This window comes from Pan troglodytes, chromosome 20 (assembly GCF_028858775.2).
Source record: "Pan troglodytes isolate AG18354 chromosome 20, NHGRI_mPanTro3-v2.0_pri, whole genome shotgun sequence".
NCBI classification, from domain to species: domain Eukaryota; kingdom Metazoa; phylum Chordata; class Mammalia; order Primates; family Hominidae; genus Pan; species Pan troglodytes.
The window spans coordinates 60468188-60482820 of record NC_072418.2 but is presented as its reverse complement, the minus strand read 5'-3'; the positions used below and the strand labels follow the sequence as shown (position 1 = coordinate 60482820).

Sequence of the window (14633 nt, the reverse complement as noted above, 5' to 3'; positions counted from 1 at the left end):
GTCTCAAACTCCTGACCTCAGGTGATCCGGCCCACCTTGGCTTCCCAAAGTGCTGGGATTATGGGCGTGAGCCACCGTGCCCAGCCAAGGAATAAAATTTTTTTAATAGCACCAAAATAACAGTAAATGAACAAACAGACAAATTAGACTTCATCAAAATTAAGAACATTTCATTTGAAAGACTGAATGAAATAAGGTGAATGAAAACACACAAAATAGAATATATACACACGTATTTCTTATCTGTTCTTTTTGTTTTTGTTTTTGTTTTTTGAGAAGTGTCACTCTGTCGTCCAAGCTGGAGTGCACTGGCGCGACCTTGGCTCATTGCAACCTCCGCCTCCCAGGTTCAAGCGATTCTCCTGCCTCAGCCTCCTGTGTAGCTGGGATTACAAATGCACGCCACCACGCCTGGCTAATTTTTGTATTTTAAGTAGAGACTGGATTTCACCATGTTGGTCAGGCTGGTCTCGAACTCCTGACCTCAGGTGATCCACCTGCCTTGGCCTCCCAAAGTGCTGGGATTACAGGCATGAGCCACCGCACCCAGCCTATACACACATGATTTCTAAGACAAGACACTTACTGAGATAACATGACTATCAAAACCCATTAACTGGGCAATAAACCATACAGACAATTCTTAAAAAGATAGAAGGTTTTGTGTATGAAAACTGCACCTCAATGTTTTAAGATAAATGGTTCCACACAAAAATATGCATCTACCTCTCCTTTTGGAAAACCAGACTATAGGATAACACAAGATTTACTTATTATTAAGGATTCATCTCCTCACAAGTTAGGAAGGACAGCCTTCTCAGCAGTGGCAATAAACAGGAAGTAATAAAGATAATTCCTAACTGGCACAACAGATCTGGGTGAATCACAAAAACCACATATCTGGAAGGCAAGGTGTATGTTCTCTCAAATCCTGCTTTCCTGCCTGTGCAGCAATCATCTCAAAAACAGTACATAAGTTATGAGAGTCCACAAAATCTTTAGATGCCTTATGCTGACGATGTGTGTTGCTAAAGGAGAATCAAAGGTCTGAGGTCCTGAGAATTTCTATATACCCCCAAACCATGAAGCCATAGTAACACAGACATATCTGGATGCACCTTTGGATGGGACACATTCACTCTTCTTGGCTACAATCTTTTCTACTCTGTTTATCACACCTACCTGTCTGGGCCAATTACTGTTCTTACCTGGCCCCAGTAGGTCTTACAACCAGTGACCTACCTACCAATTCAGTCCTTCAGTGCCCATGGCTACAATGAAGGACCTGGGAAATAAGATACCATGAACAGTGCTAGGAAATATGAAGCATCACTGCAAATAAACAATTCATGCAGGTCCCAGCACTTGAGTTTGTCACAAATGCCTCTTCTCAGGGAGACCTCTGGACCTACAAATAAATCTGGCATCGACACCATGATTAGGACCACACAGCTCTGCTCTCCTTCCTAGGAGACCTTGGAAACCAATAAAAATTAAGACAAACAGGACTAAGAACTATTTTCTGATCTCATACTATGTCCCTGGGGGACATAAAGTTGGAGCTGTTCACCCTTCACACTGGCAGAGCACATACATCAGCACATGGTAAGACAGCCCATTTCCCTCTTGGGTAATGTGGGAGAGGGAATATCCCACTATGGCAATCACATAAAAAAAAAAACCTATGAAGAAGGTAAACCTCCATGGGCTACAAGAATCCAGATTGCTCTTCTTGGTCAAAGTTGGGTTTTGTCTTTGCCTCGAACAGTTCAGCAAGATGGAAGAGGACCCTCAACAGGCTTTTATTATATTATTCCCTTCAGAATTTGGTGAGCACAGTGGTCTGCATTCCTTGAGCACATGTGAGTGACTGATGAAAACTGTGAGGATATGCCACATGGTAGTGTCTGCTGTAACACTGGGCAGATTAGAAAGTACAAGTAATCTCTAGAAAGCTTCCCAAGTACTTGGACCTTGTAGTGAATCTTTCAACTACTGATATGCAGATGTATGAGGGTGAATTTCTGTCTGTTGGATCCCTTGAAAAATCAGCTCTCTGGTGTCCTACAGTGAATAAGACAATTACACATCCCAACAATTGCTAGGGCTCTTCTGTTATATGTACCTTCTGGTGCCTGACAAGGGAATATCTTTTGTTGAAGGCTTTCCCACATTTACCACATTCATACGGCTTTTCTCCGGTGTGGATTCGCTGATGCTCAACAAGTTTGTTTTTATAGATAAAGGCCTTCTCACATGCAGTGCAGTTATAAGGCCTCTCTCCACTGTGAACTTTCTGGTGTTGAATGAGGCTGGTGCGGTGTCTAAAGCATTTCCCACATTCACTGCACTCACAGGGCTTTTCGCCAGTGTGAACTTTCTGGTGCTCAAGAAGTCTTTTTTGGTGGCTGAAGACTTTTCCACATTCATTGCACTCACAAAGTTGTTCTCTAGTATGGATTCTTTGGTGCTGAAGAAGTTTAACCTCAAGGTAGAAGCCTTTTCCACATTCACTGCATTCATAAGGCCTTTCTCTAGTGTGGATTTTGTGATGCTTAAGAAGTGTTTGTTTGGAGATGAAGGCTTTCCCACAGTCACTGCATTCATAAGCCCTTTCTCCAGTGTGAATTCTCTGGTGTCGCATGTAGTCAGACGAGCGGATAAATGATTTCCCACATATGATGCACACATAAGGCTTTTCTCCAGTATGAATTCTCTGGTGCTCAAGAAGTCTTTTTTTGTGAATGAAGGCCTTCCCACATTCTTTGCACTCATAAGGCCTTTCTCCCGTGTGGATTCTATGGTGATCAAGAAGTGACTGTTTGTATATGAAGGATTTCCCACATTCACTGCACTGATAAGCCCTTTCTCCAGTGTGAACTCTCTGGTGTCGAATGCGGTCATAGGAATGAATAAAAGATTTCCCACATTCCATACATACATAAGGCCTCTCTCCAGTGTGGATTCTCTGCTGATGGCCAACAAATGTTTGTTTGTGGCGGAATGATTTCCCACATACATTGCACACATAAGGCTTTTCTCCATTATGGGTTCTCTGGTGTTCCACAAGTGAGTATTTGGAGCTCAAGGATTTCCCACATTCGATGCACACATAAGACCTTTCTCTAGTGTGAATTCTCTGCTGGTGCCCAACAAGTGTTTGTTTATGGAGGAATGATTTCCCACATATATTGCACACATAAGGCTTTTCTGCATTATGGGTTCTCTGGTGTTCAACAAATAAGTATTTAGAGTTCAAGGATTTCCCATATTCCCTACGCTTACAAGGTTTTTCTCCAGTGTGGACTCTCTGATGCTCAATAACATGAACTTTCTCATTGAAAACTTGCTCACATTTGTAACGTCTTTGTTGAAAGGTCTCCCTGCTTCTATGTGCATACTCTTCTCTGCTGTGGGTGGTCTGGTGTTGGAGAAGGCCCAGGATGGTTGGAAAATCCTTCTCAACATCTTTGCATGGGAAAAGATTGTCTGACAGAGGAATTTTGCAGCTATTCAGAAGCAAGGCACTGCTCTCCTCCTTTCTGATGTGTTTCTCTCCACTGTCCTGGTTCTGGTGCTGTTGCAGGTTAGAACCAAATGAAAACCATTTCCCACTGGCCACAGAAGTATAAGGTTTCTGCCAGGGAAGTGTCCCCTGATGCTCAGTGAGGTACAAAATGTCTTTCATGACCAGGATACACATCTCACAAGAATGAGCATTTGGGATGGAAGGACCTAGCTTTGGAGTCCTGGCCTGTGACACTCCTTGCGCAGAAACAGTCTGCTCAGAAGGGGCCTCCTCAGCCTCTATTCCATGCAAACAACCTAAAAGCATAAAAATGCAAGTGAAGTATATGCAGACTTTGGTGGAAGGGAACAGCTCCATTACAAATACCTGTGGAACACAGGGAGGGACGAGTCCATGGTTTTTCTTTGAGATAGGGTCTTGCTCTGTCACCCAGATGGGAGTGCAGTTGCAGTCATATCTCACTGCAGCCTTGACCTTCCAAGCTCCAGTGACACTCCCATCTCAGCCTCCCAAGTAGCTGGGACTACAGGCATATACCACCATACCTGGCTAATTTTTTTTAAGAATTTCTTGTGGAGATACGGGTCTCATTATGTTGTCGAGGCTGGTCTCAAATTCCTTAGCTCAAGTGATCCTCCCACCTCAGCTTCCCCAAGTGCTAGGATTATAGGCACGAGCCACTGCACCCAGGCCATGGGTTTGTTTTCAGGACAAGGGAGCTGGAGTCAGGTCAAGGAAGATAATACTTGCAGTATTAGGCCTCTTAAGGTTACCATGTAGGGGAAGACCCATAACCAGCAAGAGAACAAGGAATCGGGTACTATGGTGGGAAGAGAGGCAGGGGGCATACAACTCCCTTCTCTGTCAATGGTTTTCAATAGGACGTCGTCTGATGGAGACAGGGGAGACCTGCACAGAATGTGTGTCACCCCAGGAAAATGCAATTACAACTGGATAGCTGATGTTTGAGAGCTTAAGTAGACAGTCTTTGATTTATAATGGTTGAACTTATGATTTTTCCACTTTATGATGATACGAAAGTGACACATTCAGTAGAAACCATACTTTGAATTTTGAACTTCTCCCAGGCTAGTGATACGCAGTGTGTATACTCTTGTGATGCAGTGGTAGCAAGCTGCAGCTCTCAGTAAGCCATGCAATCACCAGGCTAAACAACTGACACTCTACTGTGTTGCTAAGCTAGGATGTCTAATAAGTTGGGTGTATTAAATGCATTTCTGACTTACGATATTCTCAACTTACAATGGGTTTATCAGGATATAACCCCATCACGAGCTGAGGAACATCTGTATCTGCACAGCTCATAATATTAAATACATTAGGTATAGGCTAATGTTGGAGAACACTGCAGAACAGGAACAGGAGAGATGTGGAGAACAGAGGTAGGGGACAATCACAGTAGAAACGACAAGTAGGCAAATTGTCAAGCAGGCAGAGAAAAGAGAAAAATGAGGTATGGCCATGAGCCCTGGCACCAAAATAGTGGGGAACATAGGACATTTGCCTGGTATGATTTGAGTTCAGCCCTCAAATCATGCCCTCCCACTGCTCCTACTCACAGGTCCCAAACCCTGTTAACCCCCCTTGCTGTGGCTGAAGACTTCACTACCCTTTCAGGAACACAGGCCTCTCCCCTGTCCCCAGCTTAAGTCAGGAGACTATCTGGGTCCTGGAAGGGAGAAGAAATCCTAAGGGAAAAACAGGGAGGTGGGTCAACAACACTGGCCCAGGGTGCGCCAACCCATGACAGACTACAGGAGGGAAATTTATTACAAAAAAACCCTTGGGAGGGGATCTTGCTGTCATAGTCTAGGGTTCCCTACAAATAGCAACCATGTAAGTACCTGTAATTCCTGAGAAAGGCAGGTCCAAAGACACGTCTACTAAAGGCAGGGGGAGAACCTGTAACACAGGTCCACCACAGAACTGAACAGTCACCTTAGCAAGGAGTGGCAAAACCAAGTGGTGTCGGTTGGGCAAGTTACAAGAGTCTGAACCCAAACTCTTAACTAAAAGGCTTCAGGACAGTAGATGTTGGGGCAGAAAAAACCCAGGCCTGGCAACCACAACGCCTATGTCTTCCACAGGTCAAGAACCAAGGAAAGAAGAAGGGCCCATGTCCAACTCTGGGAAAGACAGAAAACTCCTGGAAAAAGGGGAAGAGCAGAGTCCAGCAGAGGTTGATGGTGTGGTTTTAAGAGATCTTACCTACTGAGGCCATAAGCGAAAAGTTCTCCAGCATCACATCATGATACAGGCACCTTTGAGCTTCATCAAGGAGGCCCCACTCCTCCTGGGAGAAGTACACAGCAATATCCTCAAAGGTCACATGGCCCTGCATGATGGGGGCAGATGAAATCATGAGCAGACTCAATCCCCAGGAACCCCAGTAAATCTCGCTCCTCCCTAGTTCTCCAACTCAGAGGAGATACCAGGTCCTTATGGTGTCTCCCACTGGGCTCTGGGCCTTACATCATGGAATCTCATCCATGCTCCTGCTAGTTCACCTCCCTGAAGACCCAGATATACTGAAACCTGTGCTTACCATCTTGGTTTAAAGTGCCAGTACAAGGATCCTGAGTACAGCCATACTCCCTCCCTGGTTGCACACCATTCATGGGAACACATCTCCAGATCATGACTGCTACACCTTGAACTCCACTGCCCTCAGCATCCATGACACAGGTACTTCACCTGGCTTCTCCACATGCCACTCTGCTCAAGGGACCCAGGCAGCACTTGCTAAATGCAACAAGGATCCAGCACCACCACACATCTTTGTTAGACCCAAGCCAGAGGCAGTCTCAGGACTGTTATGAAGACTTCCCCATGTGGCCTGGCTCTTTGTTCCAATTTCAGCCACTCAGACCTTGTGTGAGCTCAGGCTGCCAAAGTCCACTTCCTCCTTAGTGTTGCCTGTGCTGTCCCCACACCAGTCATATCTTTCCTCTCTCCACCTACACTCAGTCAAAGCTTGGCCCCCAGCTGCTCCCACCACAGGCTGAATGACTCTCCCAGTCAATCTCATTTGCTTTTAACCTAATCTGTCACACTGTCTGAAACTACTTAGGCCCTACCAAGAGTTACCAACAAAAGTCTGAGCCAGCAAAAGGGAGGAAAAGCACCAGCCCTGACCTTGGTGTTATTTGACCTCCATTACTGCTTTGCCTCTGAATGAATCTCTTAACATTCCCCATTTAAAGACTGTGCCAACAGCTGGACACCCGTTTCATCCTACCCCCACACACCCATGGTTACTACTCTTCTTTATCTGTCTTAGTGATGGTTCCCACTTCTATCTAGGTGACCATGCAAGAGACCCAGTCATTAGAGAATACTCTCTACATCCTTCCTCACTGATGGGACTGCCACTATGACCTGAAGAGTGTTCCTCTTAAATCTGCCATGGTCCACAGGCCAGCCACTGGCTGACGGATAGCTTTCACTTGGATCCCTTCCCTGAACTCCATGTGTCTGTCTCTTGCTGTGCACCTAACACCACCACCAAGAAGTCCCAACATGAGACTCCACATTGTGAAGGCCTAACTCCTGGACTTTGGTTTCTATTCTGCATGTAAGGAGCTTGGAAGTGGCCACTCTATCACAATAGCAAGTAAAGAGTTAAATAGACTGAAAAATGGACAATTCTAGGATCCACACAGGAAAGATAAGGGCATGGCACACACCGCTGCCCACAAGATTGGAGAGACAAACGAGGGCATACAGGGGAATCAAGGCTCACAGGAGCAGAAACTCATGAAAGGAAACCATCATGCAAACCAGTGCTAGGTTAGGAAAACCCAATCTATAATGCATAAATTGCTGGAAGGTCTGTGTGGACAATTCTGTGAGCTGAAAATTCAAGAGGCACTCTGATAGGGGGCCCCCACAATCTTGCAATATTTACCTCCAGAAACTTAACCAAGTTCTCATGGTGAATACTGGAAAAAAAAAAAATCCCCTTGTGCTTCCAGCAGAGAGGGGAAAATGAATCATTTTAAAATATGCCATAGCAATGTGTTCCTCTAAACAAAGCCTGCCCTTGGGAGACAACAGTTAATCAGAGCCTAACCTGCAGAGGTATTATCAGAGCCTAATCTATCTGGGGGAAGGGAAATAACCAACTACAACCCACTCTAGTATTCCTCTTCCACATAATGGGAGAGAAAAAGCATAATAAACACAATTTAGAAACACATGTGAATTTCAGTCAAGAGGAACAGGCTCACTAAAACACTGAGACCTAACTGTGGGACTTAAAATGCTTCCCCTGCCCGCTGACACACCTCACCACCACATTATTAAAGGCCTATTTACAGCAATTCCTTTTACTGAGCTCATCATGTGTAGCTATCAAGAAAACATCACAGGCACTTTGCGAGGCCAAGGCGGGTGGATCACCTGAGGTCAGGAGTTCGAGATCAGCCTGGCCAATGTGCAGAAACCCTGTCTCTACTAAAAATACAAAAATTAGCTGGGCGTGGTGGCGGGCGCCTGTAATCCCAGCCACTCGGGAGGTTGAGGCAGTTTCCAAAAAGATATAAGAATCCTTAGCACATACATGCCTGACCACAGAGCATCAAACTATATGAGGCAAAAACTGACAGATCTTCAAGGAGAAACAGATCAATCCACCATCATAATTGAAGTCTTCCACACTCTTTTCTGTTACAGATACAGTAGGCAGAAAACCACTAAACTTAACTGAATTCAACAACACCATCAATCAACTGGACATAATCACCATCTTTAGATGACTTTGTCCAACAAGAACAGAATACATGCTGTTCTCAAGCTCACACGGAATATTCAACAAGACAGACCACATTCTGGGCCTGTTTTATATATCTTTAAAACTTCCTATTTTCCTGATGCTTCAACATCCCCAATACATTATGAGCAACCCACCCCGGTGACCAGGTCCCCAGCATGCTAAGACTGGTCCCTGTCACAACCTCCCCTTCTTTTCATCCTTTGACTGTGACTGAATGACATTCAAACACAGTAGGAAAGGCACCTGCCCACAGGTCCTTGCTCTCCCTCTTGGCTCCCTGCCTGCTTGGTTGAGTCCACTCCCTGAGAGCTATTTCCATATGGCTCCATGCATGGTTTGCTGTGCCACCCTCTATGAGGACCTGTGAATATAATAAATCCTTTATGCTTCTCAGAGTTTCATTTCCACGGCAGTGTTGGAATGATCCTAGAGACCCCACGAAGGGCATTTACTCCCCAGTTTACAATACACAGTTATAAAACACATCTTAATAAATTTACTAGAAATAATACAAGGTCTGCTCTGCAATCACAATGGAATTCAACTAGAAAGCAGTAATGGAAAGAGAGCTGGCAAATCCCAAAATACCTGGGAGATGTAAACAAGACAACGCATGGAACAAAGAAGAAATACTCAAGATAAATTTAAAAATATTTTGAACTAAATGAAATGAAAACACAACTTAGAATTTGTGAGATGCAGTCGAAGCGGTGCTTAGAATAAAATGTATAGCACTGAATACATATACAGTCGTCCCCGCTCTTAGCCACAATTTTGTTTTCCATGGTTTCACTTACTACTGGTTAACTGTGGTCTGAAAATATTACATGGATAATTCCAGAAATAAACAACCCAAAAATTATAAATGACGTGCTTTTCTGAGTAGTGTGATAAAATCTTACACTGTCCCACGCTGTTCTGCCCAAGACGTGAATCATCCGTTTGTCCAACAGATCCATGATGAATACACTACCTGCCTGTTAATCACTATGTGGCCATCTTGGTTATCATATCAACTGTCTCATTATCACAGTGCTTGTGTTCAAGTAATGCTTATTTTACTTAATACCCCCAAAGCACAAGAGCGATAATACCAGCCATTCAGATATGTAAAAGACAACCTGTGAAGTACTTCCTTTAAGTGAAAAGGTGAGACTTCTTAACAAGAAAAAAAATATTGTACTCTGAGTTTGCTAAGATCTACGAAAAGGACAAATCATGTATCTGTGAGATTGTAAAGAAGGAAAAAGAAACTCATGTTAGTTCTGTCACAGCTCAAACTGCAAAAGTTTTGGCCACAGTGCACAGACTTGCAGTTCCCTATATATGCCCATATCATTCTCATCTCTAAGCATTTGGACATGCTGGCGCCTATGCCCAGGAAACCTTTCATCACTTCATCCTATTGGATGCAGAAATGGGAACATCTCTGTATAACTCCTGACCCTGATTAATCATCCTGGGCCTGAGGTGACCCCAGGGACCCAAGATGAAGGAAAAAGAGTCCCAGGGCATTATTGTTACCTGCATCTGTGGGCCACAACCATGGCTTTAGGGAACAGGGCCAGTGAAGACCTGGGACTTCTTCCACTTACCTGTGATGGTTTCACAAACTCTTCTGTTACCATGGGAATCTGTAGGAAGAGGGAGGCTATGAAATACAGGTGTTCAAGGTGGCATTTACAAAGGGTAAGTTGCTCTTGCCAACTGTGTGACACTAGACAAAGACCTAACCTCTCTGAGGTTGCCTTCATCTGTAAAATGGAAACACTTAATGGTGGCTATCTCGTAGTGCCATCGTAGTGCCATCAAACTCATTCATATGTGTCCAATGCTAAGATTTAGCTAGTACTGACTATTGCATTAAGATTTCTGTAAACATTTTTTAAAACTTTGGTGTTTGTTACTTGCCATTTAAGTCTTTATGTGAATGTGGTATCTTTTCAAATTATTAGAGGCTTCTGTGCTTCTTTGATAATAAATATGTAGTGTCTTTTCCCACACCATTCTCTGATTCTGATACCAACTAGGTGTCCTACAATTCAATCCTATTCTAGCACTAACTACCTGGAGTTGCAGCTAAACCAACAGGTTTAAGGGCTCAGTCGTACAAAACTGCCCTCACTTCATATGGCAATTGCAAGCCAATGTCCAGACCACCGTAGTTTTCTCCACTTGGCTACACATTTGGGGGCTGCCATGACCTCTCTCCTTACGTTCAATAATTTGCTAGAACCACTTACAGAACTCAGGAAAATATTTTACTTATGTTTACCAGTTTATGATAATGGATGTAACTCAGGAACAGCCAAATGGAAGAGATGCATATGGCAAGGTACTGGGAGAGGGGGTAAGGCAGAGTACTTCCATGCTCTCTTACGTCACTCTCCCAGCACTTCCAAGTGTTCACAACCTTGAAGCTTCTAGAACTCATTGTTCAAGATTTTATATAACCTAATCTCCCGATCTCTGCTCCCCTCCCTGGATGCCAGAGGTGGGGCTTAAAGTTCAAATTCTATAATCACTTGATTTTTCTGGTGACTGACTCCACTCTGAGGCTATCTAGAGACTCCACCCTGTCTGCTCACCCTAAGCCATCTCATAAAACTCAAGTATAGAAGTCTTCCCTTATCAGCTGTTTTGCTATTTGCAGTTTCAGTTACCCACACTCAACTTCAGTGTGAAAATTATAAGTATTAAATTTCAACTTCAATCTGAAAATAGCAATATTAAAATTCCAGAAGTAAACAATTCATGTTTTAAATAGTGCACCATCCTTTATTTATTTATTTATTTATTTATTTTTGGAGACGGAGCCTGGCTCTGTCGCCCAGGCTGGAGTGTAGTGGCGCGATCTCGGCTTACTGCAAGCTCCGCCTCCCAGCTTCACACCATTCTCCTGCCTCAGCCTCCGGAGTAGCTGGGACTACGGGCGCCCACTACCACACCCGGCTAATTTTTTGTATTTTTAGTAGAGACGGGGTTTCACCATGTTAGCCAGGATGGTCTCGATCTCCTGACCTTGTGATCTGCCTGCCTCAGCCTCCCAAAGTGCTGGGATTACAGGTGTGAGCCACTGCGCTGGCCAACAGTGCACCATTCTAAGCAGTGTGAGGAAATCTCACTCTATCGAGTTAGTCCCTTCTTCATCACAAGGGTGAATAGTACAGTAAGATATTTAGAGAGATACCACATTCACATGTTTTTTATAATTTAACTTTTGCTTTTTTATTGTCTCAACTGCAGTTACATAACTTTTATTAACTTATAAAGTATAATTGTTCTATATTATTTCCAGTTATTATTGTTCATCTCCTATACTGCCTAATTTATAAACTGGATTTTATTACAGGTATGTAGTCTAGGAAGAAACATAGTATATATAGGTTGGGTACTATCTGCAGTTTCAAGCCTCCGCTGGGGTTCTTGAAAGGTATCCTCTGAGGATAAGGGGGAACTACTGTTCAGACATTCATTGTTCAACTACTAAATGGCATAGCCTATTGCTCCTAGGCTACAAACCTGTACAGCAAGTTACTATACTAAATACTGTCAGCAACTGTAACACAGTGATAATTATTTGTGCATTTAAACATTTATAAACTTAGAAAATGCAGTTTGCCTCCTGATCAGAAAGAAAGAAAATGAAAAGGTACAGTAAAAATATGGTATCATAATCTTATGGGACCACCGTCACTGATGTGGTCAACACTGTTGTTATGCGGTCCATGACTTATCACAAGACACTTTTCACTGAGGAAATTACAACGACTTTAGGAATTCTGTGCCAGGAAAGCATGACAAAAAACAAACATTTATTTTTTATTAGAGCACAGAGTTATAGTGACATTTTATTCGGTTAACTAATTGCTTGCATAAATTTAATTTGTTAAATCTATACAGTCTAAACTTGTATTTTCCTGGGAGAGCTGCTCTTGCTGGGCTTGGGCTTCTCTGCTAGTCTGGCTGACCTTTCTCTGGCTCCACATAGAGTGAACAGTTCGCCAAGTCTTCTGAATGGTGACTCTACACAGTGTCCCACCCTCAAATCCATCCTATGCAGTGTGTATTCCTTACACATTCCCTTTGGAAGTACCCCCGGAACCCCATGGCCCTCCTATCTGCAGGCAGCTTCGCCAAGGCCGACCCACACTTTCCCAGCCTCCAGCCTCAGCCCTCCCTCTCTTCATCTCAAAGTAAAACCTTAAGATTTCCCGTCCAAATTTAAGGCTTGGCTTGAGTCTACGCCCCAGCCTGTCTCCATTTACACATCACTGAGTCAGTCCCCTCCCATGAATTTTCTACTTATGATTCCAACTGCCCATGTAACAACTTCACTCTGTGGCAATTTAGAAACACCACGTCCAAAATTCAACTCCTACTATTTCCCTGAAACCTGCTCCCTCACCAGATTTCTTTGTCAACTCTTTCAGATGTTCAGGTAAAAGAAAAACTTGGGATCATACTCCACTCCCACTTTTGCTCATAGGCACAAATGATGGAGCAGAAAATCCTGCTGGCTTTACCTTTAAGATCTACTAAGATTCTTATTACTTAGGTCCCTTCAGCAACCCGTCTGGTCCAGAATCCACCACAATCCTCCTGGAGTCTACTACAGCAGTCTCCTCACCAGTATCCCTGCGTCCACCCTCATCACTCCATAACAGTCTGTTTTCTCCACTCATTGCCTTTGAAATATTTTTTCAGACCCTCACTCAGATCGTGTTCTCCTTTAGTTCACAACCCTCCATGGCTCCCAAAGACTCAGAATTAAAAACCCCGGTTGCTCAGGCTGCCATGGCAGCCGTGCCTCCTTCTCCTCATTCTCTCTGCTCCCTGCAGACACGGGTCCGCCCCCAAGTTTCCGAACGCTCGCGACCCCGGCGCACCTCCCAGGCTCTGCGCGTGCAGCCCCCACGGTACGCAACGCTCTCCCTTCTTCACCTCACCGCCCGTCAGCTCTGAGGACCCCACCCAGAACTCCTCGCTGTCCTGGAGAAGGGGCCTGAACTGCAGAGACCCACGCAGGTGACCCCAATCCGGGGCCTGAGGACCCAGGTGAGGATCCGAGGACTCCGCTCTCACCTGCGGCGTATTCACTAGCGCTGCCTCGGCCATGGGACTTTGGGCGGGGCGGGGCCTGGAGAGGCGGGCGGCAAAGCCCGGGATCCGGCGTGCGTGCGGTGGCAAATCGCTGGGCGACGCTCAGACCGAGACCAGGCAAGCTCCTCTGCGGGCGGACACCACCTCCACCGGTTTCCGTCTCCAGTTACCTGGCCCGGACCCAGCGAGCCGGAAACGCCCAGCCCGCGGACGCGCTCGCAGGCAGCAAAAACGACCACCACCGGAAAGACGCCGGAAGATTCTGGCGTATTGCGCACTTACGGAGGTGCCCCTTTCCTGGGCAATGATTGGTCTAAGGCCCCGGCACGCTCGGCGCACAGTATTCTGGGTGGTGTAGTTCCTACCACGCCGCAGTCCGCCGCGCCGTGAGGACTCAATCCAAGAAAGAGAGGACAAAGGAAAAAACCCATCAAACTAGGGTCAGCAAAGCCTATTACATACGCAGGATAAAAGAATACGATTTGATCTTCATTTCTCAACACAAAAGTTGACATATATTGCATACAATACATTAAAAATGTTGACAATTGAGAATTGACGCGACCCTTTTTTTTTTTTTAATGTAGAAACTATAACCAAAAATAAAATTCAAAGGCCTCCCAACTATCTGAATGGACCCCCTCCTCTCAGCATTATAGAGTTAACCTGAAAATCTAGTTCAGGCCATTATGGAAGAGGGGGTTGGACATGCCTCATTCTACCCCTACAGCAATAACATCAGCATAGACCTTAAGTCTGATAAGAAACATTTACAATCTATTTCTCTGAAACTTGCTACCTGCAGGCTTCATCTGTATGATAAAACCTGGGTCTCCAACCAAGGTGATCACTAACAGTGGGGTCAGCATCCCCTTATCCCACACGTTTGTGTTTATTCTGTTTTTTTGCCCTCAAGTGTTAGTGACTTAAATTACATAATGTATCTATTATCATAAGTGGAACTGAAATGAGATTGCAGAAACATTGTATCTTCTTTTTCTTTTCTTTTTTTCCTTTTTTTTTTTTTTTTGACAGAGTCTCACTCTGTCGCCCAGACTGGAGTACAGTGGTGCAATCTCTGCTCACTGCATCCTCCACCTCCCAGGTTCAAGTGATTCTCCTGCCTCAGCCTCCCGAGTAGCCGGGACTACAGGCATGCACCACCACCCCCGGATAATTTTTGTATTTTTAGTAGAGACAGGGTTT

The 14633-nt window shown here is 44.6% G+C and overlaps 1 protein-coding gene across 3 annotated transcripts; it reads right to left on the bottom strand.

Annotated features, from left to right (window-relative positions):
* Positions 1-153: 153 nt before the first annotated feature.
* ZNF549 (zinc finger protein 549) lies at positions 154-13701 on the bottom strand. 3 transcript variants are annotated; one of them, XM_001143794.7, is made up of 4 exons: positions 13410-13701; positions 9920-9958; positions 5759-5885; positions 154-3825 (listed from the first exon to the last, which is right to left on the bottom strand). In XM_001143794.7, exons 1-4 carry the CDS (start codon positions 13440-13442, stop codon positions 2102-2104), a joined length of 1923 nt encoding a protein of 640 aa, XP_001143794.1. In that variant the 5' UTR covers positions 13443-13701; the 3' UTR covers positions 154-2101. The 3 variants fall into 3 exon arrangements, with proteins under 3 accessions (XP_001143794.1, XP_063656995.1, XP_512932.2); XM_063800925.1 differs by having other exon boundaries at positions 9849-9958; positions 13410-13691; XM_512932.8 differs by lacking the exon at positions 9920-9958 and having other exon boundaries at positions 13410-13681.
* Positions 13702-14633: the final 932 nt, after the last annotated feature.